Source organism: Rutilus rutilus (genome assembly GCF_951802725.1).
Source record: "Rutilus rutilus genome assembly, chromosome: 23".
In the NCBI taxonomy this organism is placed as follows: Eukaryota; Metazoa; Chordata; class Actinopteri; order Cypriniformes; family Leuciscidae; genus Rutilus; species Rutilus rutilus.
This window is the reverse complement of record NC_140233.1, coordinates 13400911-13427368: the sequence shown is the minus strand read 5'-3', so window position 1 is coordinate 13427368 and position 26458 is coordinate 13400911. Positions and strand designations below refer to the sequence as shown.

The 26458-nt window shown below is 36.0% G+C and overlaps 1 protein-coding gene across 1 annotated transcript in view; it reads right to left on the bottom strand.

The window, feature by feature from the left end:
* Positions 1 to 491: 491 nt before the first annotated feature.
* Positions 492 to 26458, bottom strand: part of galnt18a (UDP-N-acetyl-alpha-D-galactosamine:polypeptide N-acetylgalactosaminyltransferase 18a) — a 57255-nt gene continuing 31288 nt past the window's right edge. Inside the window, exons 4-11 of the mRNA XM_084398078.1 lie at positions 25107 to 25290; positions 20052 to 20249; positions 19131 to 19245; positions 14260 to 14445; positions 13296 to 13433; positions 12004 to 12099; positions 3820 to 3984; positions 492 to 1431 (exon numbers count right to left, since the gene is read on the bottom strand). Of these exons, the coding sequence (XP_084254204.1) occupies positions 1285 to 1431; positions 3820 to 3984; positions 12004 to 12099; positions 13296 to 13433; positions 14260 to 14445; positions 19131 to 19245; positions 20052 to 20249; positions 25107 to 25290 (1229 nt within the window). The 3' untranslated portion in view covers positions 492 to 1284. The remainder of the gene's footprint in view (positions 1432 to 3819; positions 3985 to 12003; positions 12100 to 13295; positions 13434 to 14259; positions 14446 to 19130; positions 19246 to 20051; positions 20250 to 25106; positions 25291 to 26458) is intronic.

Genomic DNA, 26458 nt, shown 5'->3' with positions numbered 1-26458 from the left:
AGTTACTTTGATGAAACAGTGTTTTAACCAGCTTTAGGTGGTTAGATAGCCTCCAAGCAGGTTAGACTTGTGTTTTAGAGGTTAAAAACACTGAGGCTAAACCAGGAAAAACGTTTGTTTCATAAGTAAAATTCAAGCATGAAGAGTTAAAAGTTTTTAATATTATTTATAAAGATTATTTACATTTATAAAATATCCTTTTCCACATCAAATAATCACAACCATCATTCACAAACTTGAGAAAAAGAAAAACAGTGCTACACAGTAGCAAAATGACTAAATGCTTAAAGACAATCATACAGAAGAACATTTGAACAAATTGCTGTCATTATTAACTCATCATTAAACCCTCATGTCAATCCAAACCTGTATGCCATTATTTCTTCTGCAAAACACAGTATTTTGAGTGTCATTTTTGTTTCTCCATTCAATGAAAGTCAATGGTCAAAACTGTTGTTTACCAACATGATTCGAAATGTCTCCTTTTTTTTGGTTTGCAGAATCATGAAGTCATGTTACACTGTAACTCGCTGCTTAACTACCATAGTACGGTACATTGTTGAAGAAATGAGCTAGCCAGTCACGACTGGTCACAAAATGTGTCCTTCAACCACGTTGGTTAATGATGTCACGCAGGTGGTGGAGTAATAACTTATTTTAATTAATCAGTTTGAGATCGAATTAATGCCAGTTTTTGCCATAAAGCATGGACACACTCTTCAAAAAACACACTTTAAATCTCTTGACAAACTAAAAGACGTAAATGAAATTTGCATATATTCGAAATTATAGATATAGATTGTATTGAATGTAAGCATGTTTATTTTGCTCAATATAAGGATTTATTAAGCCCACATCTCATGCAAACAAGAAACTATGCTTCTAACCTCAGGTCAACCACACAACTTTGCGATGCTGTTTGTGAATGTTCGTTGGAACTATGGTTTCAGGAAACACTGACTCGCTGAACTATGCTGATCGCAACGGAACTTGCGACCATGGTTGGCTAACAACGCTTTTGGGAAATGCGCCCCAGGTTTGGAACAACATGAGTAAATGATTTTTGGAGAACTATCCCTTTACTGTTTCAAAACCCAACAATCTCTTTTGGTCAAAATGAAATTCAGGAGACGTTCCATGAAGTCTTTGAGGTCCGGCACAAGACATGAAGATGTTTACAGTGTTAAATAACAGAGAACAGCACCCTGTCCTCCAGCTGACGACACAGCGATGTGTGTAAAGGGACACAGTATATCCAGTGATATGTCCCTTAAGACACCATGCCTATAGAACTTTCCCAGGCAATATGTTGGTAATTGTCCATTTTTGATTGCTGCACTTCTGAAGGGCCAGCTGAAATCCATGATCCACTTCCACACTTTCCACCAATTCCAAACATCGATTCGACTTCGTATTCTGAATGGAGCCTCCCTGCAAGACACAATACACATCAAAATGAGTGAACAATGACAAAGTTGTTTCAGGACCATTAAGTAGGATACTTCTCAGAAAAAAACTGGTTATATGATTCATAAATCCCTCAGAAGAATCCAAGTGACTCTTAGGTGAGAAATCAAAGTTACATTTACACCTGAAGAAACATTCTTCTTTTAGCCAGTAAACACAGTATGAAACGCAATACTAAAGCCCAAAGCCTTTTAGAACAATGTCAAAAGGAAAGTGATGTTCCTAAAGTGGTTGCATCTGAAGAAGAGCCTCAAGGATTCGGAGTCTTACAGTATTGAAGGAGGCTCCGGAGACAGCTGAAACATGAAAGAGGAGCCCACGTCCAATCATCTGCTACCGTGTGAAATCCAACTCAGACAAGTTGAATAAAACGCCAAATGTCTCGCTTCACAGGCTAAATCATATTATTGAAAATACACAGTTGGAATATTTGTTTCTTTTGTGCCGCTTTATTAAGTTATGGAAATTTGCCATGGCAAACATGTAACAAAAGTGCATAAATATGTCCAACTTTAGACACACTATAACAAAAAAAAACCTATATACACTATTGAAATCTCTGAAAATATAATTTTTAATTCAAGTAGTATAACAAATTTTTCTTGGTCATGTAGATTATAAACCAGGCATTATTAAGACCGCTGTAATTATAAAAGAATCTGGCATGCATCATTTAACAGGTGTGTGTCACCGATAGGGACCACGACATCTGCTTCAATTATGTCCCTGAAATAATAATATCACTGTTTTTACCCTGACTGCTGGTGGTGCCAAATGCCCTAAAGAGCTCAATTATATATTTCAGCTGGGTACATGTGTCAGGTAAGCTTAACGGCGCATTAATTCACGACCTGCCAAGCGGTATCCTGGATACAGACAGATTGTCAACAGACAATGTGAGTCGATAAAGACTTAATTAAAGCCGTTTCTGATGCTCTCCAATGAGCCAAAAGCCAGTTCACTCTTTCACTGGCTTTGTCATCAATTATTCATCACATCTAAAAGGCCACAATGGATTTGGTGCACCTGATTCCATTTTAAGAAACTCCTGGGGAAAAAAAGGTGGCCGCCATAAAGCCTTTATCCCACCGAGCTCACCCGAGACATAAAACCACGTCCCGAGGGTTTGTGTGAGAATTGATATCGTTCATACTCTTACACTTTTCTCGATAGCGCGTTTGTTCATCTACTTCGACATCTCTCCCAAGGGGTTAGAATTACCCTTTCCTAATAACCTGTTCTGACATTTCCATCACACTTCAGCTAAACCTTTTAGATGACACTGCCTGCTGTGACATATATTAATTCATCCACTTTTTAATAGAGACGCATTCATTACGCGGACCGTGTGCAGATGAAATCAGGATGTCTACTACAATCCAGAACGACGCTTGAACTGAATTAGGAGAGCTTTACAGCACACACACACACACACAACTCACACCTCTGAATTATTAATGCTCAATATCCAGAAAGTGTCCATTGCAGTCACACAGCCGGAGGGCTAACAGATGCTGCAAATTGACAGCGAATTTTAAGGGAAAGTTTTGAACTAGTACTTAAATGTTCACAGAACTTGCTAAAAACAGTTTTGACATAGGCTTTAAAGAGGACCTATTATGCTTTTTTACATGTTCAACTTTCTTTAGTCTGTAATGTTACTGTTAAAGTCCACTCCAAAGGGAGTTATTCTCTATATCAGTAAGCATTGTTTCTGAACTCCCTGAAACACGAACAAACACATCAATATTCCTCATTTCAATAATTGTGGCATATGAAAAAATCTGCGGTCTGGTTGAGTTGGGTTAGTAGTGTAGTGTGTTGAAACTCATGGTTAAGGTAAGGCGGTGACATTTACGAAACACACTAAAAGCGGTTGACCAATCGCAACACACTGGTCCAGCTGACCAATCAGAGCACATTGCGTTTTTCAGAAGGAGAGGCTTCATAGAGACAGGAACTAAACAGAACGTTACTGACAGACTGGAAGAGAGGTGCTGCAACGATGTCAACTACGTGAAAAATAATGTTTTCAAGCATGAAAGTCGACTCCAAAACAAAATCAAGACTTAGAAAAGAGGCATAATAGGTCCTCTTTAATTGAGCTGTGCAGTAAGGTCTATGTGCAATAAGCTTTGTGTAGAATGTAATGTCACACTATAAAAAAGGGAAGCTCTTAACGAAACTTCATTCAAAATCAAACCAGACAACGCAAACTGACCATACTCATTTAGACTCATCAAGGCACCAACCAATAGTTAGCTTATTATAAGTTATATTATTACTTTACAGAGCATGAGAATAAAAAAGTTTTTGAGCATGTGATTCATTGATTTCCTTTGCATGTAATACCTGAGTGAAGAGCCAGGAGAGCTTCATGTGCTTGTTGTTGGCGTAGCTGCATTCCAGCAGTCGCGGCCGGCCGTTCACGTCCACCAGGCACTTGTTGTCATCGTCGTCGATGGTCGGACTCAAGCCTCCGACATGCAACTGCTGAGAGCTTGAGTAGTACACATTCTGAAACAACAGAAGAGAAAAACAACTTTTAAATTATACATGTAATGTATAACAGTGTATAGAAATATGTATTAGAAATATGCTAGGCTAATGTTAACATAATAAAAAGTGTAATAATTAAGCAAGAGCAGGTGTGATTATATATATATATATATATATATATATATATATATATATATATACATAGCCAAAAGTTTCCATGTAAAATTTAATAGAAAAGTAAAATACAATGCTTTAGAATAACAGAAAATATATTTCACAAATGGAAAGTATGGGAATTATACAACTTCAAAAGTTTGGGGTCAAAAATATATTTGAAAGTAATGTATATATTTCTTTGTATACAAAGATTTCTATTTCAAATAAATTCTGTTCTTTTGAGCTTTCCATTCATCAAAGAACACTGGGGGGAAAAAAACACGGCTTCTACAAAAATATTAAGAAGCACAACTGTTTTCAACATGATAGCGTTCCATGATCCTTCAGAAATCATTCTAATATTAGCAATGTTTTCATCCACCTATTTTTATGTGCATTTTGGGATATCACATAAAAAAGCTGGATGGAAATGCCAAATTCATCCAGATGAGAATACATGCGCATAAACTACGATAGAGACACATTTACCAAATAAATCCCTCGATGCACAACAAAACAAACTCATGACATTTTTATTACAGGAAATTTGCACCAATTTCCTAGGAAGTGATGATATTGTTCACATTGGATAGAAATGGTGCTTTATTTGCAAATGTTTTACGTGATATTCCAATTTTGCACACAAGTTAAAGGGATAGTTCACCCAAAAATGAAAATTCTATCATTGTTTACTCACCCTCAAGTTGTTCCAAACCTGTATGAGTTTCTTTGTTCTGCTGAACACAAAGGAAGATATTTGGAAGAATGTTTGTAATCAACAGATCTCGGTCCCCATTGACTTCCATAGTAGGAAAAAAAAATACTATGGTAGTCAATGGGGACCGAGATCTGTTTGGTTACAAACATTCTTCCAAATATCTTCCTTTGTGTTCAGCAGAACAAAGAAACTCATACAGGTTTGGAACAACTTGAGGGTGAGTAAATGATGATAGAATTTTCATTTTTGGGTGAACTATCCCTTTAAATTCACAACTTTGGATGGAAACATAGCTATTGAAGACTGGAGTAATGGCAACTGAAAAAAAATGGTAGTAATATTTCACAAAATTTCTGTTTTTACTATATTTTTGATCAAATAAATGCAGTCCTGGTGGACATATAGGACTTATTTCAACAACATTATAAAATCATACCAATCCTAAACTTTTAAAAGGTAGCGTATGACGTTCACTTTTAATTGTTTGTACAATTAACGTTTTATAAAAGAAAGTTTTGTAAAGAAATTTGTACATGAACACTTTTGTCAACACAATTTTAAAATGTTATTTTATTAAAAGCATAGGCCTGAATTGCATCAGAAAGTTGTAATGCCATGACATGTTTCATCATTCTGATTAATTCATTCGGGCCGTCTGAATGTCTGTTTGTAAATCATGCGTTATTCAGCTCTGTATTACATAGGCAATAGAATCAATTATTCATGTTTGTTAATGGTGTCTTTCCTGTGAAATCTCTAAGACGATGTGGCTCAGTTCCAAATCCCAGTGTCGATACCTAGCATCTTAATGGGCTCAATAGGGAAGAATAACTTTTTTTTTAAATCAAAAGACTCTCATTTGTTAATTTCATACACCGTTCAAACATGGGCTGAATGCCAAATGGCCACTTCTACAAAGCATTTAAAGTGTGTGTACATCACTGGCATGTAGAAAGAAAATCTGCAAGTAATGTGACATTTTACTATTGCGCCTTGATAGCACAAACCTCTTTGGCATGTTCTGTTTGCATTTCTATGTAAGTATTAACATTAGATAAATACATTTCTGAACTAAAATTAACTGTTACTTTTGGGTTTATACATTTAAAACTCCTCTTCGGTAGTGCAAGGGTTTATGGGTAATATTAGAAAACATTAGCAACAATAGCAAAAAGCATGCACTGGAAATAATACACCACCTTTAGCAAGCTATTTTCATCATAAGATGATTTGGCATCCATTAATCTCAATAATACTATAAAATATGGAAATTATTCAGCCCTGATTTTCGTTTATCACTCTAGCTTATTTTCATTTATTTTTACCTACAGCAGGTAACTGACGTTCTGACATATTGTGAAAATAAATGTTCTACTTACAGAAACATTACATTCAAAAATGTTTTTAATTCATTTATTCACGTTTACATCACTGTTTGATGGCATGTGGGGCAAATGGAAAGAACTCCCTGATTTGAATAACTAACGCACATTTTGTTGGAGAAAGTCTTAAATCAATAGCCCTGATACTTGAATCCCTTGCCATACTGAACAAACAAGCATTTTCAGAAAGAATTCATTTCATGCAACATGCCCACAATTTTTCTTCAGGGTTTGGATCGATTGATATTTCACTTTAAAAGCCAGAGCTTGGAGAAGTGCTAACAATATTATTGATTAGATATCTCATGCAGTGCATCAAAGATATGCATACTTTTCTCAAAAACATAGATTCAATTGGTTGTTTACCATCTAGAGCGATTTTGGCAATCCAAACTTGTCAGGTCTAGAATATCAAATGCAGAACTAGGCATTCTCCTCTTCTCTTCAACGCCAAATCAGTTCTGATCTCTTGGTATTTTTTTGTTGAGAGCTACCATTGCTTTGTGTGTGTGTCAAGATTTTTTCTTCTGTAGTATACCTGAGCCTACAGTAAAATGAAATCAAGTTGTTTGACTTTGGAACGGCACCAATGCAAAACGGATCAAAACTTTTGTGAGGCACCTTGAAATGAAAATCTCTGTGAACACAAAGGCTGAACAGGCAGCGAGTGTATCTCCACGGACACGTAAAACAACTAATCATTCATTCACAATGGAAACAATGCATATCCTTCGGGATCCTTTGATGAGCACTGGAACTGTGACGGGACGGAATGGAGGGCTAAAATGGGACGGGGAATAATGTAAGAGAGAAGAAAAATAAGGACTCAACTTGCAAGGGACCCATTTGCCACTGTTTCTGCTTGAAAAACCCTTGCTTTTTACTGCTTGGAAGATTTATGGCTGTTGTATGGGAACAATGTTCCTTTTGCTGAATGAATGGGAGATAACGCACTGAAAGAAAGAGTAAGCATGTCTATGCTCCATTTCCAACACGCTCAAATCCCCGAGCAACTGCCACGGTGTTAATACGCTTAGCTGAGGTATTGTCTACCAGCCCATTAAAGATAAAACAAATCCAGCACCACAAGTACAGAGACGGTGATATCCTATCAGAATGCTTGAAATTAGTTTTAGTGTGCAAATAGACATGAGATGCACTGTAACTCAAGCAGAAATATTCAGGCTGGTGGAGAAGAGAAATGTGTATACTGTATGTATACATGTGTACTGTATATACACTGTCAAACATTTAATTTATTTAAAATAAGTTATGACAAATATACAAAGTTATACACAGTTCAACTCATTTTTTGTTTAAATCAGTTTAATGTAATTTAAGTTCAAATGACTTTAGCATCCAAGTTCATTGCACTTAAAAATTTAAGCCAGCAACTTTTTTTTTTAATTAAACTGACTTCAAGCATTCTGATAGCATGTGACCAGTACATATGCACATATATAATTTATTTTATTGTAATTTTAACAATATATACAGTACCAGTCAAAAGTTTGGAAACACTACTATTTTTAATGCTTTTGCAAGAAGTCTCTTATGCTCATCAAGCCTGCAGTTAAAAAAAAACAACAACAAAAAAAACAGTAATATTATGAAATATTATTACAATTTAAAATAATGGTTCTCTTTTTTAATATACTTTAAAATGTAATTTATTTTTGTGATGCAAAGCTGAATTTTCATCAGCAAGTACTCCAGTCTTTGGTGCCTTCAGAAATCATTCTAATATGATAATTTGATACTCAGTTATTATCAATGATGGAAACATTTGTGCTGTTTAATATATTTTTTTGGAATACTTTTTTCAGGATTCATTGATGAGTAAAACGTTAACAGCATTTATTCATAAAAACAGCATTTATTCAAAATAAAAACATTTCTAACAATATAAATCGTTACCATCACCTTTTATCAATTTAACGCATTCTTGTTGAATTAAAGTACTAATTTCTTAAAAAAAAAATAGTTATTGTTCCCAAACTTTTGAACGGTAGTGTATATTGTTACAAAAGATTTCTATTCTAAATAAATACAGTTCTTTTTAACTTTTTATTCATCAAATAATCCTGAAAAAAGTATCTCAGGTTATAAAAAAAATATTAAGCAGCACAACTGTTTCCGACATTGATCATAAATCAGCATATTAGAATGATTTCTGAAGGATCATAAGACACCAAAGACTGGAGTACTTGCTGATGAAAATTCAGCTTTGCATCACAAAAATAAATTACATTTTAAAGTATATTAAAAAAGAGAACCATTATTTTAAATTGTAATAATATTTCATAATATTACTGTTTTTTTTTGTTTTTAACTGCAGGCTTGATGAGCATAAGAGACTTCTTTCAAAAACATTAAAAATAGTAATGTTTCCAAACTTTTGACTGGTACAGTACATATAAAAATAATTTTTTTAGAACAATTATATAAAAAAACATCCATTCTCCAAATTGCTTATCCTCTGTAGGGTCGTGGGAATTATATAAAATATTTTATATAATTATGATAACAATAACACTAAGAAAATACATAATTTTATATATATAATAGAGTTAATATTAACTCATATATAAAATTATATAAAAATGATATGTTTTCTTATAACTCTAATAATATATAAATTTAAAAATAAATATTTTATAGAAAAATTACATAATATCCATCCATTCACTTAACCGCTTATACTCTGTAGGGTCGTGGGAATTATATAAAATATTTTATATTAATAATAATAATAATAATAATAATAATAATAATAATAATAATAATAATAATAATTTGGGGGTGGGGGTGGGGGTGGGGGTGGAGTGGCACAATGGATAAGACACATGCCTTTGGTGTGAGAGACCCGGGTTCGAATCCACTGTGAGACACCAATGTGTCCCTGAGCAAGACACTTAACCCCTAGTTGCTCCAGAGGCGTGCGACCTCTGACATATCTATAGCAATTGTAAGTCGCTTTGGATAAAAGCGTCAGCTAAATGAATAAATGTAAATGTAAATGTAATAATGTTATTATTTAAAATATTTTATATATATATACACGTTATATATATGCATTATTGTCACAGTGGCTGTAATGATGCGCATGACGAAGGAGTAGAGAAACAAAAAACTTCAAATCAATAAATCCTTATTGGAAAACTCAGGAGATAGGTCGAGAAACAGTAACCACAACCACTATCATAGACAATACCAGACGATGAAACACAGGAAACTGAGGGCTCAAGTACACAGAGGATGATTGACTGAAACAAAACATGAGTTATCTAATTAAGAACCAAGGAGATTAGCAAGGAACTAAGGAAAACAGGAACAGTATATTATATTATAACATTGTACAATAATAGCCGTGGAGCCACTAAAATGTCCTATAATTAGCAATAGTGTAATTCTGATTTCCTCAACAGATTCTAGAAAGTTTTGAATCAGCAAAAACAGAAACATTACTGCATTGCTTGGCACCATTGTGTCGTTTCCAATAAATAAGGCGGAAGCACACACTGATATGATTTCAGCAGGTGTAAGAGACCTAACTAAGTAGTTAAAATCATGCTGACAGTGCTGTTCTCTCTCTCTTTCCTTCCCTCCCTCCCTCTCTCTCACTCACTCTCTCTCATTTATATATCTCTGACACACATTCACATTCTACAATTCTTCCTCACCTAAATGATGCCTGTGGTGGTGAAACAACCCTCCCTGCTTGTGTTCCAAGTCATTGCTCTTTATTGAGATTCATTATAGTGACTATAGCCCTGGAATCTGTCTAAATCTGAAATCCCCCGGTGAGTCGATGCTTTATGGAGAAAGCTCCCTATTTTTACAGTATTTTTGCAGGATATCATTTGTTGTGGAACCTGGTGGTGTAATACACTAGGAATATGAAGGGGGAAAAAAACCAGAGTGGATTGCCTCAAGCAGCCCAACTGCTCACAAATTCATATTGCGGGCATCAGCGCAAAATAATGAAGAGGTTTTATGCAATATAATGACTGTTTTATGTGTTGCAAAAAAAATTGACAGTCTATCACTGTGAAACACTGAGCTCAGTTGTAACGAGAAGATGGGAAAGCACAAGCCAAGATGCCGAAGCCAAATCTTCATAAAAGAGAAATCTTCATAGAGGAAATGACTCACATTTTCACCATGAATTAAACAACTGAAGTGTGCAGAGCCTTTGTACAGTAGATGGGAATAAGGATGAATGATATAGCTATAAAAAATTCAATCTTTATATTTTCAGGCTTTTGATATCTCAATATTTATGTATTCGCTCTGAAATGGTTTAAGATATTATTATTTTTCAACAGCCGTTGTTGTCAAATAGATTCAAAGTTTTTAACCCAAGAGCTAAAATACGGTGAAAAAAATTCGCTTTCACAAAATGAACTGAAGGAAGAATCTTTTTAAATATTTACATGTAAATTTGGGAACACTTTTAAGTAATACATTTGTTGCAGTATTTATTATGTTAACATTAGTTAATACAAATATTAGTTCATGTTAGCTCAGGTCCATTACATAATATTAACAGATATAAAGTATTTTTCATTGTTAATTCATGTGAACTAATACAAAGGGAACCTTATTGTAAAGTGTTACTGAACATTTTAATAACACTTTTTGATTCAAAGTTTCATTCGACTCATTGGAATGGACAGTTTTAACTGACTCACATAAATTAATTCTTTATATTTGAAATCCGATAACCGATATATTGGCCGATAAATCTAAATCCAAATTTTTATATCATTTTTGAGAGCCTGATTACAAAAACAAAAGTCTCACCATTAAAAGCCATGTCCCAAGCACACATTTATAATGTTCTCATTGTAATTTTATGTAAACTATATGACTAGACAACTAGATGTTGCACTTAAAGGAGAACTCCGGTCAATTTGAACATTGAGCTAATTTTTTTCACGAGTTCACACGCGTGATCATAGGTAACTAAACCTATGCGCCTGAACTCGACAATCGACTGTGGACCTCGACCGAAAAGAGGAAGTAAATACAGGTATGTGCGCTGGCTGAATTAACATCACTTTTATTCATATCTTTCACATCTACTGCAGTCAGATTCACCCGTGTTCACTCTGAAGGAATCACTCACATGGCTTGGCACTTGTAATGACACATCAAGGATGTTAAGAGGCTAAAAGCAGGTTTAAAACTTGCCCCATTTAAGTCAACAGGGTGCACATTTTAAAAAGAGGATAACACGGTGTAGGCAACACCGATTTTTGATGTTGTTCTCTGTACTGACAGCACTCCAAATTTACAAAAAAATGAGCTCAATGTTAAAATTGACCGGAGTTCTCCTTTAACTGTATTTTCCTTTTTGAAGTGATTCCAATCATATTTCAAGCAATTCAAAACCATCATGTAGAACAGCGCGCATCTGAAGTGTCTAAGCTCGAAGTAATAATACATTATTTATCGGCTTTAATATATCGACCAACTTTTCTTATCGGGCCGATAACGATAACATTAAATATGAACATATATCGGCCGATACCGATATGGTCAACTTGTTACATTTCGTGATCCTGTTTAAGACATTATTTCCTGTTCTGGATCTCTAGGCCAAAAATAAGATCTTAAAGATGTTTCATTTCACATACTGTGCTGACACAGTGAGAAACACGGAATGACAGAACAGGAGACTGATGGAGTCAGACATGAGCACTTATAAATGAATTACACACACTCTGAGGGCTGAAAAGTATGAAAGCCAGAAGGTGCAGTGGACTGGACACTAACCTGAGGCGTCAGGCCGTGGCAGATGTATAGGATGGGGATGTTGTCGGAGTCTGGACCTTGATCCACACACAGATCCGGCCTTAGGCTGTTCCTCAGCTACATGCGAACACACACACACAACAAAGACGAACTAAATGGACCGCAAAAACCGCAGAGGAAGAGATGAATTAAGATCACAAAAACCATCTTTCTTCCTCTGTCTGCTAATGGCCAATGTGTGTGAAAATGGCCTGGAGCTCAGCTTTCTTTTATCTTCACAATGGAGCTGTTAATTATGCTATTCCACAAAAGAATGCCAATTAGGAAAACCACTCTGTTGGCCTCGCATTGTGATAAATGATGAAACAGCAGGCCATGAGAAAGAAAAATAATACTCAGTACAAACTATTTCTATAACTCAATATTATGAGAAACAACGCCATCTATCAGATATAGTGATGTCATGTCTCTAAGTGCTAATAAACTGCACTGTGTTGTCAAGCTAAATTAATAAATTTGACTATGCTGTTATATAATTATGCCGTCAGAACGGTAACCGAGTTTTATTTGTCATTACAAGCCTCGTGAAATGACAAGATGTCTCTTAGAAAAATTATTTAATGCTTATATTTATACAAATATCTACCCTATGTATTTGAATATAAAAAATTATGGTAATATTTTTGTAGATATCGTATAACCCCCCTAAGATATAAAGATAAAATATTAGTGAGACTTTTTGCAAATACAGCATGGTTAAAGGAGAAGTTCACTTTTAAAATGAAAATTCTGTCATCATTTACTCACCCTCATGTTGTTTCAAAGCTGTATGAATTTCTTTCTTCTGCTGAACAGAAAGGAAGATATTTAGAAGATTATCAGTAACCAGACAGTTTTTGGGTCCCAATGACTTCCATAGTAGGAAAAAAATATACTATGGAAGTCATTGGGACCCAAAAACTGTCTGGTTACTGATAATCTTCTAAATATCTTCTTTTCTGTTCAGCAGAAGAAAGAAATTCATACAGCTTTGAAACAACATGAGGGTGAGTATATGATGACAGAATTTTCATTTTAAAAGTGAACTTCTCCTTTAAGTAGGAAACACAATTAAATGAATATATTCTAAAATTATAAATATAAAATGAAAATAAAAAAAGAATGTATTTCAATTGATGTGTTTAGAAAAATTTCTGTATAGTAAAAATTGGCATCATCTATTCATTGGGTAATATTTAAACGTACAGTATATACGAGGGACACAAATGACACCGGTTTTGTTGACTACTATTAGAAAAGAAGTGAATACATACTACACCAAAAGCGATGGTGTCTGTGTAGGTTCTCATCTCAGAATAAATATTCTTCAGGAACCAGCTGAAGGGTTTACAGCGGAGCCTCTCTCTGAGAGATTTTCGGTCTCTGATATCACCAATATCGATCCCTGAGTCCTGCACACACAAACACATGCAATCGCAAACATACAAGAATTAATTCATAGAGTTCAGAATCGAATGGCTGCTAGAACATGAACTCTCATGTACATCTATCTCAGCCCTTCAGGTTCAGACACTTAAGCTGACTTTAAGTGAAGTGATTCTATATGCAGCTGCATTTCAATGCGTCATGTACAGCTCAGAAGTGAGAGCTCATTAAAAGGCCTTAACGCCTACTCTAGCTTAAATTATTCACGGTCATTACATCTCAACCCATTACATCTTAACTCAAAATGACAACCCAGCATGTGTCCTTTAACATTCATCACATTCATGGGCTGATATACAACTGTAAGCCACTCAAGGCCGTGTGTCTCAGAAAATCTGCCATGGTTAATGTGTGTTGTTAGGAGCAACGTGAGTGCCTAAACAATCCCCTTTAACCATAGTAAAAATCTAAGTATCGCCTTTTCTTGGAAGAGGCCTTTTCTTTTAACAATGAAATATGATAAAAACAATGTGCAATGGATAATTACATGTAACTGCATGCTATGTATGGTTGTAAAGCAATTTAGCATATTAATAATATACAGTAGTTTAAAAAAATCTGAAACTTCAAGTGGAAATCTTGCATTTTGCTATACTACTATTCACAAGTAGTATTCACTACTATACTATTTTTTACTTTTAATAAATTAATACTAGTGCTATCAAATCGATTAATCGCATCTAACATAAGTGTTTGTGAATATATAATATATATCAGAGACTGAAAATTTTCAGGATTTAAAAAAATTCTTTAAACGTGGCCCATCCAGTCAACTATTCATAGGTTTAGTACCTGTTGTGGAACGTTCCAGGCCATGTAAACGTGGCTCTTGAACTCGTCCATCCAAACCTCGGCCACTCTCAGAGCGTTCCTGCGTACGTGAGTTGCCAGGTCCTCCGTGTAGGGCTTGTGGGCGCGCTCGATATGAGCTATTCTGGAACAGGGCATGACCTCCACACTTCCTCCGCACAGCCATACCTGATTACACACACATGAATGGAAGGACGAAGAACAATTTGCTCTGTAAAATGCCCTTTAACATCCATTAGGCAGACTACAAAAACAAATACGCCAAGTTCTTATGATTCATTAAGGAGTATGTGAGTCCATTTAGCAGAATAATCCAAATTACTGGAAAAAAACCCCACATAAATCAAACTCCACAAGGAACAAAAAGCACTTTTGTACCTAATTAGAATTAGGGCTTGTAGAAAAAATAAGCTAAACAATACACTTCAAATCAAGGATGCTCATCTCCTACAATTATCATCTAAACAAGGTTATTCATTTCCACACAGTGGAGCTCTTTGTTCAAACTAAACTCACTAAACTGCTCTTCATTTAAAAAGCAATATAGAGGCTTTCTAATGCATGACAAGAAGAATATCGAAAAACCCATTTGAAAGCTCAAACAGACCATTTAATTTGTTATAATTGAACATATTTCCCTGACATGCTACTGACATTGAGCATTATAACCGTGCAGTAACCGCCTGTTGTGTCAAAGATGGGAGAAAAACCACAAACCTGTTTTCCTGGAGTGCTTTCATATACAGTAATAAACATTTGTTCAATGATTTACCCTCAATGAGTGCATGTTATGCAGCTGAAAATGGAGAGTGGCAGCTTATTTGTGTGCGTTGGTTTGATTCCCTGTTTTTTTTTCCACCCACTGCACTCACGCAGAGCTTCTAAACCGGGAGCATCTCTCTGTGCTTTGTACATCTCTCTAGTAAATCTTCACTCGGGATTATATAGGCCACATGCCAGCGTGCTGCACTTCATTCAGACATTCACACCCAAACACTTGCATTCAGGCCCGGTTTGGTGAAATATGAAGTGCAGCATCTGGCTGGGACATATGTCAGGGTCGTTTCAGTGCAGCGAGCTATTTGAACACGTGTTGCGTATATTTAAATGCATCTAATTTGCATCAAACAAAAAGTTGGTTTATCGAGAGACCCTGGTGCCGTATTTTGAATAGGCCTATGATTATTTGTTTTAAAAGGAAGGGAGGTATCACATTTGCTCTGTCTGATCTGCTTGTTTGGCAGGCTTTTAACGCCAAGACTCGTTGGGCGGGATTCAACAGGAAGTGGACAGATGTGTGTTGTTCCTATTTGCCAGGAGAATGATTTATATGCATAATCATTGACAACAATCCCAATGATCCATGACTGAGCCGTCTGTTCTCCCAAAGCATTAAAAAATAATTTCTCACATTTGCATACAATACCTGCTGCAGACAGAGATATTCAGACCGTAATCGCACAGAGGCAAATTTTGAAAGCATGAAATGAGAATCAAACCGGCTTTATATTGTCTGGGAGACATTTAAGACTTGGTCTCTTTCCCAATTTTTTTTTTTACCAAGAGTGATCTAAAACGAAGAACAAAAAAAAAAAGAAGCTAAAATGTATATTAAATATTCTAGTTTTATTCTTTTTTTAGACTAAAAATATAATAATTATTATTTTCAAAAATAATCAAAATCAACACTGGGTTAAAAACTGCACATAACTGATAACATTTTTATAACTCATAACAATAAAAATTAACACTAGGTGAAAAAAGTTTTATTTCATGATATAACCTATTCTATGAAAAAAATTAATGTATTAATATAATAATAATAATAATAATAATAATAATAAAAAGATAATAATAAAATCAACACTGGGTTAAAATACTTATTTCATTATATATTTTCCAGGAATTGTTTTAATAATAATAATATTGTTGTTTAAATCATCATCATCATAATCATCATCATCAACAACAACACTGGGTGAAAAATGTATTTCATGATAAATTCTCTGAAAATATATTATATTATTAATACAAAAATGATGATAATGTTTAAATAATAACAACAACACTGACAAAAATCAACACTGGGTGAAAAACTGTATATAACTGAAAAAAATGTAAAATAATAATAATAATAATAATAATAATAATCAAAAATAGGAAAATCAACACTGGGTTAAATAGCTTATTTCATCATATATTTTCTTAAAAAGAAATATAATAATAATAATAATAATAATGTTTAAATAATAGTAATAATAATAATCATCATCACTGGGTGAAAAAATGTCATGATATAGAAAATATTAAATTATTAATATAATAATAATAATAATAATAATAATAATAATAATAATAATAATCATCATCATCATTTATATATATATATATTTTAAGGACATTTAGATATTTTGTAAAAAAAAAAAAAAAAAAAATTATTAAGAAAATATTTTTTTGTTGCATATTTTCATGATGCATGAATAATGAAATTACCTTGTATGTGTTCAACGCTCCTCTATCTTGACTGAATTAACCACCAATAAACATGTCGCCCAAGGGACATTACTCTTTACCTGGAACAAAACTGACATGCTATGGCAACAGATTGCAAATAAAACTATGCTGACGTCTAACATGATTAAAGACAGTATTCATTCTCCATCCCTGATAAACAGAGCCCTTTAGCGAGGGCTAAGAATAGAAGAGCACAGATGAGTTGACCTTTTATTGAGTGTGCACCCTTTCAGAAGTGCAAAATAACTCAATGTCAATGAGGGCCAGCAAAACGGGACATTTTCTTTTGCTTCAGACAGCGCCTCCAGCGTGAGTTTGACTGACACGGTGAAAAAAAAAGTAACATCTTCATCTTCAGATTCATTGTGTTATTAATAATAAGATTATTTCTTCTTCATTCAAGCATAAAATAAAAACTTTAGAGTTTTATTCTTAAAACAAAAAAATGTACCAATGTTATAGACCTTATGTAGCTCCGCCCCTTTTCAGCGCGGCGCTCGTTGTCTTTTGTCTTCCGGTCTGTATTTTCACAGCGATCTTGCGTATTTATGAATGAACGGCTCGTTTTAAAATCTTCCCGGTCGACTGACATTTGTTAAGACATCTGCTTTTAACAATACAATCCTCGTGATAACTTTCGTTAACTTTACATAAAGTAAATCCACTTCAAAAGCGAATTACTCCTGGACAGCAATGCCATAGAGATATACAGAGCGAGCGACCGCAACACCGGAAGTTCAAAGACAATATTCTAAAGATGGCGGCGCCCTCGTTTCTCTGGCGCATAATATACATAACTCAAGTTAACCATACATTTCCTAATTTGTAAGTCGCTTTGGATAAAAGCATTTTCTAAATTAATAAATGTAAATATATTTAAAGTTTTAAAAATCAAATGCAAGATGCTTCTCAATTAATTTTATCTTGTATTTTATGTATTTAGGGAAGAGGCTTCTCAATTAATTTGATCGTGTTTTTAGGTATTTTCACTGTAAAACAAGCTAAAAATACAGATAAGAAATGAATTTATTTGCAGTGTATAAAGCATCTGTTGATCTAAATAGATAAAAATGCAAGTCCCACATTAAAAAAACAAATTTTGTTTTGCTTTTTTATTTGTTGCAAAATATCTAAACATCTAAGAAATAAGATTTACTTGGAAAATTTTTATTTATCATTTTAAGAATTTAAACTAAATAATTTTCTAAATAATATATTTTCAGATTTTAATGAAAGATTACCAGATTTACCAGGGAAATTTTTTTTTGTGGATTGACTTGCATGGATGAATTGTTCACTACGACACTAGTAATGTGAGCTAACAAAGTAAATAGAGTACATTTTGATTTCTTGAGGACTTTAACACTAAAAATATAATATTACAATACTAATACATTCAGTTTTTAGGTATTTTCGCTATAAAACATGTAAACATAAATACATTTTTTGCAGTCCATATAGCATTTGTTGATCTAAATAGAATAAAAACGCAACTGAATGACAATGCAAATTCATCTCAATATCATTCCTTTTGGGAAAGTCTGCAGGATTGCAACATTTGTGCAATGTTGCATTTGGAGATTCGGAGGCACAAAGGAGCTTAAAAGATGAGAGTGAGGAATTAGGTTGTAGAGACACAGCTGTATGAACAGATGTTGAGAGCCATTATCCGAATCCCGCCGCACACATGGTGCCTGCGTCTTCCTGAGATATTTCCATTTCCTCTCTGCTCATTGAGGCCCTTAGTGATGAAACCAGGAAAAAAAAAACAAAAAAAATTCATAATAGATGTCTGTGCGTGTAATGGGGTGGTTTGATCCGCTCTGTATTGTGAAGGTGCACCCCGCGTGGCGTGATTGCAACTTCGCTAGGCCAAATCACAGAAAGAGCAAGTGGCTGTGTGTGAGCTGGCGAGCTCAATTCACAGCCTGGGCTTGGATTCTGGCTGCGGAGGCAAATTACAGTGCCGCTGGGTTTGATGGGAGTCGGCAGAGGTCTCAATGGGACTCTGTACATGTGTAATACTGAGAGGTTAGGACCCCGCCAGTTTGGAGCAAAACGTCTGTATGGCAGGTTATCATTAGCAAGCTGCAGAGAGCTCCACTTTAATTGTGTGTGATGATACACACTAGGGCTGCACAATGTCGGAAAAAAACATTTCTCACACACATGCACACACAGACACACACCAGAGGCTGCAAACCCCCACATATTCATCTGCCCTCACAGAACAACCCGTATAAAGTATCTTTTCATCAAATGAAACAGCATTATTCATTGGCATGCGTCTACTTGTCTACTCAAACTCCAGACATCCCGGCAGTCTGAATAGCTCTTACCCTGATCCCCAGCTCCACGTTTTCCCCTCCATAAACTTCCATCCCTTCATCCAGCAGACCAATCTCCTCAAAATACTCCCTATCGACTACAAAGCAACCGATCAGAGCGGGACTCCTGCAGAGAGAGGAGATGCACACGGCAACAATGAACTCAAATGAGTTATGAAAACATATTTTACTACATTAAGGGTATATAGTCATTTGGAACTGGCCATTAAAAGTCACCATTTAACACAGGAAACAGGTTTTAAAAAAAATGAGTGCTGTCAAATCGATTAATCGTGATTAATCGCATCTAACATAAAAGTTTGTTTACATTATGTATGTGTATACATATTAAATTTATATATTGTATAAATGTCTGTGTGTGGATACTTTAGTCGGAATGTCCGATTCGCTGTCAAATGATTCTTAAGAATTCAGTCAAAACTAAAGTGTTCATGAATCCATGTTAAACTTACTTATGAGTTTGAATCAAATTGACTCAGCAAGTGAATCAGAGCCATTACTGAGTGACTCCTTCACTGAACTATGAGCCAGTTTGTGGTTATGTCTTAATGGAAATGAACCAGGAACCATTACTCTGAAATTTAACGTTATATTTTAGTTTAGGACTTGCATAAGTCTATTTACTGGCTGGTTGTTATAATATTCCAACATTAAAGATATATATTCAAATCTGATAATCTAGTAACCTTAAAAAGCATTCAGATTATATTTTACAAAATGTACTGGTTATTGATTAGCATATGAGGTTCACTGTATGGTAACCTAAACAGTAATTCTGTAATTTGTCAAAAAAGGTCCTAAATGATTTTTTAGTTTAAAGGCCTGTCTTAAAACAAATACTAGTTATAGATAGATCAGAACCTGTCTTTGTAGAACCATTGAGCTGACACTGATTGTATCTCGCTTGAATACCTGATTGGTGCAGTTTGATTCTTCTGTATCCACCACGATTTGGGAGGGTTTAGATAGCGACACCAAAGCTCCCAGTCGAATCCTTGAGCCGAGAGGGGATATTCTTCGATCTCAAACGTGTCGTATTTGATGTTGTCGAATGATGGCGAGATGACCCGGGTTCTGTCCTCTTTGATTCTGTGAAGGATTGGTTCAGCCCTTAGATCAATAGAAATAGAACATGCTTTAAGTTCAAGGGCAGTAGGTTTTTGATGGATCTATCTAATTTTGTCTCTTGGAGCTCCGAAATCGTAGAATACAATGTTTAATGAAGCCCTTTTAATGCCACTGCAACTGAAAGGTGATTTCACACTTGATTATTAAAGCTGATTGTAGTTTCCAGAACCCATTGATCTAAAACTTAAAATGTCATTGTCGGAAATAATGGTACTTTAAAAGACCATCTCAAAAGTTGTGAAGACAGGTGTGAATTTGGAATTGGAAAATAGCCTCAGGCAAGCTAAAAGCTGTACTATCCACTCTATAAAAACCACATTTAACCCCAGAGAACCTTCCAGATGCATCCATGGACTGATGGAACGCAGCATGAATTTCGAGCAGGAATAAGCTGACATCCATAAGATACATTTTGGACGCTATCTAAGCCCTTTAAGAGGGTTTTTTTTTCGACATGTTTCACTGAGAATAATTAACAGGTATGCGAGTTGACAGCTGTGCCTAGAACAGTAATTGCAGTAGACAGGCACTTCTGCTAATATTCCTGGCCTCACACCCACAGGGAACTCACACCGCACAGGAAGAACAGCATTTCCATCCACATACTGTTGGTCTCCATCTACATTTGAACAGTTACACTGACTTAACGTGATTTGTTAAGCAAGCAATTGTTTGAGTTCACTCGTATTGGGGGGTCAAAAGAGCAATGAGGGTCACAAGTTACAACGCTCTATACAAACAATGATCAAAAACAACATTATGCAGAAGGCCTATTCACACCAAATCTGAATTCTCAGCATGAAAATACCTGCACGACTAGATTTTAAATTAAACTGCATGTCTATGAATTTCCTTGCAGTAATAGTTTTTTTTGAGGATAGATTGATTTTCTATTTGTTTGAATGCCAAACAGAGAATGGCATTCTCAGAGAAAACTGTGCAAATAGTTTTGTTGCAAAACTTTATGAATATTTTGTACTTTCATGCTGTTTAGTCATATCAGAGTGGGTACAAACAGGCTGTAACAGAAAACTGGATGTGAAAATGAGATTTATTCAGAACCTTTGGACCTCTTTCATGAAACACATGCAAATTGTTCAGTGTAAATTGTTCCTAAAGCCATTGTTACATATATTGCCTTGATCGATTCAATGTGGCAATTTCCATAATAATGGTTTTATGAACAATTTTCACTGATTAGAATTTTGTTTAGCATTTTCTACATTTTTGTTCATAGCCCACATCCTACTAAATGTAAATCCTACACATCCAAATCCTCTGCCATCATTTGGTATAATAAAAATGAATATGTGCCAACAGTATCATTAAAATATTTACATCAAGAAAAATGTGATCATAATATGCTAAGTAACAGTGTTTGGTCATGGTTTGGTCTAAATCAGTTTTACTGAACCATTTTGTTCAGCAGATAAAACAATATAAGGAAATGTAAATTTAAATACTTTAAAAATCAAATCCTTCAATTCAGTCATACTACTTTTATTTCATAAGTGGTGATAAAATTACACCTGATCCGTTAACCAAGATAAAATTGTACGTCAATTTTAACCAACAACCTGGAGATAAAATAATTTTAAAAAAGTATATATTATATATTTAACCTCCTCAGTCCCCGTGTCCACATACGTGGACACCACATTTTTGGCTGTGTGCAGCTTAATACTTAATTCTGTGTAACTGGAACTGGTTTTTCACAAACATGGACACTTATACTGCCATCTGGTGGTGTCAGGAGAAAAAAAAATGTAACATAAATAATTTCAAGATGGCGGAGAACAGAGGCGAAATGTCACGCAGCCACATCAGACCAAAACGCCCACAAGGTAAAAAATGTAATAACATTTCATCGTTGATTCTTGTTAAGTTATGCATAATAGTGTTGTATGATTAAAATGGCATGCACATTTGACAAACTTTTGTAACAGGAAAGATTTACTAGGCTGCTAAACTTGATGTCCACATATGTGGACATTGGGACTTAACTTCGATGAAACTGTATAAGAATTTTAGCAAAAAAAATGACAATTTGTAGTTGCACAACTTGCGAGCTTCGTGGCGCGCGTGCACACACACACACACACACACACACACACACACACACACACACACACACACTCTCTCTCTTGATCACTCGCGATCGCACACACAGACACTCTCTCTTGCCCATTCACGATCGCGTGCGCGAACATACACACACTCTCTTGATCACTCGCGATCGCACACACAAACACTCTCTCTTGCCCATTCACGATCGCGTGCGCGCGCGCACACACACACACACACACACTCTCTTGATCACTCGCGATCGCACACACAGACACTCTCTCTTGCCCATTCACGGTCGCGTGCGCGCGCGCACACACACACACACACACACACACACACACACACACACACACACACTCTCTCTTGATCACTCGCGATCGCACACACAGACACTCTCTCTTGCTCATTCACGATCGCGTGCGCGCACACACACACACACACACACACACACACACACACACACACATTCTTGCTCACTGCGATCGAGCGTGCACACACACACAAATAAAAATAACATTCCTAGTTTGGAGAAGTTGAAGTTTTGGAGTGTTACAAAAAAGAAAGCAAATTTTCAAAAAAAAAATTTTTGGATATGTTTTTTATTTGGATATAAATTTTGTTTTTCCATATCAATGTTCAGAAGTGGTGATCAGTTGACAGCTCCGCCCCTCTCTTCACCGAGTGTCCAAGATATACAGCCAGAGGCCAGATGAAACGTCCACAAAGTCACAAAGTCGATCATCGACCTCCGGCCTAGGGTGTCCTGGTGCCACGTGCACTGATGGACACCCTTATGCTTGAACATGGTGTTCCTTATGGACAAACTGTGACTAGCCCGCTCGGGTTCAGATCAGGGGGGCCATTCCTCCCAATCACGCCCCTCCAGGTGTCACTGTCGCTGCCCACGTGGGCGTTGAAGTCCCCAAGTAGAACGATGGAGTCCCCAGTCAGAGCGCTATCCAGCACCCCTCCAGGGTCCAGGGATCAGGTCGTCGAATTCCCCGCCTTCGACTGCCGCCCGATCCTCTAAGCACCGGCCCCTTACAGTCCCACCTACGGGTGGTGAGCCCACGGGAGGGCAGCCCCACGTCGCTTCTTCGGGCTGAGCCCGGCCGGACACCATGGGGGAGGCCTGGCCACCAGGCGCTCTCATACGAGCCCCACCCCGGGCCTGGCTCCAGGGTGGGGCCCCGGATAAATTTTCCAACTCACCTGGGCTGAGCTGTGGGTCATGACCGAAAAGACAAGATCCCGGATACAAGTGGCCGAAATGAGCTTTCTCTGCAGGGTGGCTGGGCGATCCCATAGAGATAGGGTTAGAAGCTCGGTCACTCCGGAGGAGCTCAGAGTAGAGCCGCTGCTCCTCCACATCGAGAGGGGCCAGCTGAGGTGGCTCGGGCATCTGTTCCGGATGCCTCCTGGACGCCTTCCTGGGGAGGTGTTCCGGGCACGTCCCACCGGGAGGAGACCCCGGGGAAGACCTAGGACACGCTGGAGAGACTATGTCTGCCGGCTGGCCTGGGAACGCCTCGGTGTCCCCCTGGAAGAGCTGGACGAAGTGTCTAGAGAGAGGGAAGTCTGGGCATCTCTGCTTAGACTGCTGCCCCCGCGACCCGGCCCCAGATAAGCGGAAGATGTATGTATGTATGTTCAGAAGTTATACAAGAGTAACAACGAAAAATGTTCAGGCACAGGCTGTAAATAAAAGAGATTTGCACTTTGTTACACAATGGTGTATTGATTTTTTTCTGTGAATTCAGACCCAGTGTCCACATATGTGGACATCATTTTTTTCAAAAAGTGCTTCATGTTCAAAGATAAATTCTGGTTATTATATATATTGGTCCCCTCCTAACCCCAAAAAGCTAGAAGAAATCTAAAATGCACGCCAAACCAAAGCTCGGGTCTGAGGAGGATATATATTTTTTTTATCTCCAGGTTGTTGGTATATATATGGGTCATTGACGAATAAGGTTTTTAAAAGTGTAAAAAAATAGAATGGAGATATAACTATATTTGAAACCATTTTTTAGTTTACCTAGGTGTTAACAATAAGATTTTGTGGTTTGTACAATCAGTTAACACTGTTTTTTGTCATTTTTTACAAGATGGAAAAAATTTGTCACCAAAAAAGTCATTCGGTTTAACCACTGATTTGAAAGTTAAAAACTGATTTGACATTGATGTTAAGATAGTATATAGTGTGTACCACAGAAGAAATATTAAATAAAATGATCACTGATCTCATAAATGTAATCATTTATTGGACTACTCTAAACACTCCAACATATTCAAGTAAAACATTGCACAGGGAAAGGAGAAAAGGGGAAATGTAAAAAAAAGAGCCTTATCTGCTTTATATTTGTATTATTGTAGTTCCTTTAGTTATTAAAAACAATATTATTCCATTTAAATATTTACTATATCGGTTTTACCGAATGACCTTTTGACACTTCAAAATCTTTAAAATACCTTTATGTAGTAAAATATAATTAAAACCTTTTGGATTCAGTAAAAGAGATCAAGTTGTACTACCTTACATACTTTGGATGTTATATATTTGTTTTTTTATTATTATTAAGGCCTTTGGACAAAAAAATGACCCGTCACGTCATTGACCCATATATAATATTTAACGTAAATTATTTATAACTTTTATATTATATGAACTCTCAATCATATTTTGAATACATAAGAAAAAGTAACAAAACTTTTTAGCATTTTCATGCTAAGTTCTGGCAGAAAATAACCTAAAAATCAAGTTTCACTGACCATCCGACGTTGAACTCCACGTGAGCATCAAACAGGGCCACGATGGGGGCGGTCGCAGCTCTCCAGCCACTGACCCGAGAGCGAATCAAGCCCTCCTGTTTCTCATGCCGAACCACTTTGATGAAGTCGGGACGCTGCTGGTTGGTCTCATCCACAAACCTATGCAGGTTTTCCGACAGTTCAGCTTTGAGTCAATGGAAGGGAAAGAGGGATTAGTTGAAAAACCTGCAATATAAACACTAATACCTGCGGTTTACTAAATCACCCTGTGGCCTCTAAGAAGGTTTCAGTACTCGCGAGAAATGAAGCGGGAAGACCCTAGTGACACCTGCACCTGACTTTATTACATTCTAATCAAAATTCGTTTATATGGACTCCCCCCTCGACCTCTCAGGGAATTACGAACATGTACTGAAGCGCTGCAAACATCAGACACTAATATTTGCCATGGGTCTGTGATATTTGGAGTCTTCACCGCTGTCTGCTGGTGATTACTCCCCTCCCATCTGTCTCCCGTGCTGTTTGTTTTTATTAGAGAGAAAGCCATCATCCTGTCTCACCATGGCAACCAGATGGTGTGATGTGGGGCCACTGCCAATCTGTGAGAGAATGAAATGTCCAAACCTCTGTACCTCATGTTAACCCCCCTGCCCCCTCCCTATACCCCACACACGCAGAGTAAAAGGTCACTGTAGCATAACCACTGTGAAGTCATTATTCTGGAAAAAAACAAATACTCTAGAGGTGACTGGGAGCAAATAAAAAGCTTTACTTTCTGAAGTGCCTCAGATAAACCCACCTCAGTGGTGTACTTTAGCCCACAACAAAGCAGTTATCTTCAGAAAATAATCATTCTTAAGCCAGTAGTCTACACCAGGGGTTGTTTTAATGCGAAGGAAAAACAAATCATTGATCCCCTTGCTAAAATATAAAAGCATATATATATATATATTATACTGTGTGTGAAAAATAATCAGTTCAATACTATATGTAGATATCTGTTTTATTTTTTGAAAAGTTTTAAATACTTAATTGTTAGCACTTTTACTAATATAAAAATATATATCTGTAATATAAAATACAATCTGTATAATGTTGTAATAATTTTGTATTAACACCTGGTGTTATATATTACCTATATATTCATATTTTAACTTATATTATATTGACAGTGTATCTTATATTTAATAATATTATAAAATATTAAAATATTGCCTGTAAAATATGAATATTATTAACAATAATTATTATTAATATCTTCAAAACTTAAAAAAAAAATTGTTACTTTTAGGTCACTGTCTCGTATATATTATATATGATTATTATGCAATATTAAAATATGATCTCTGAAA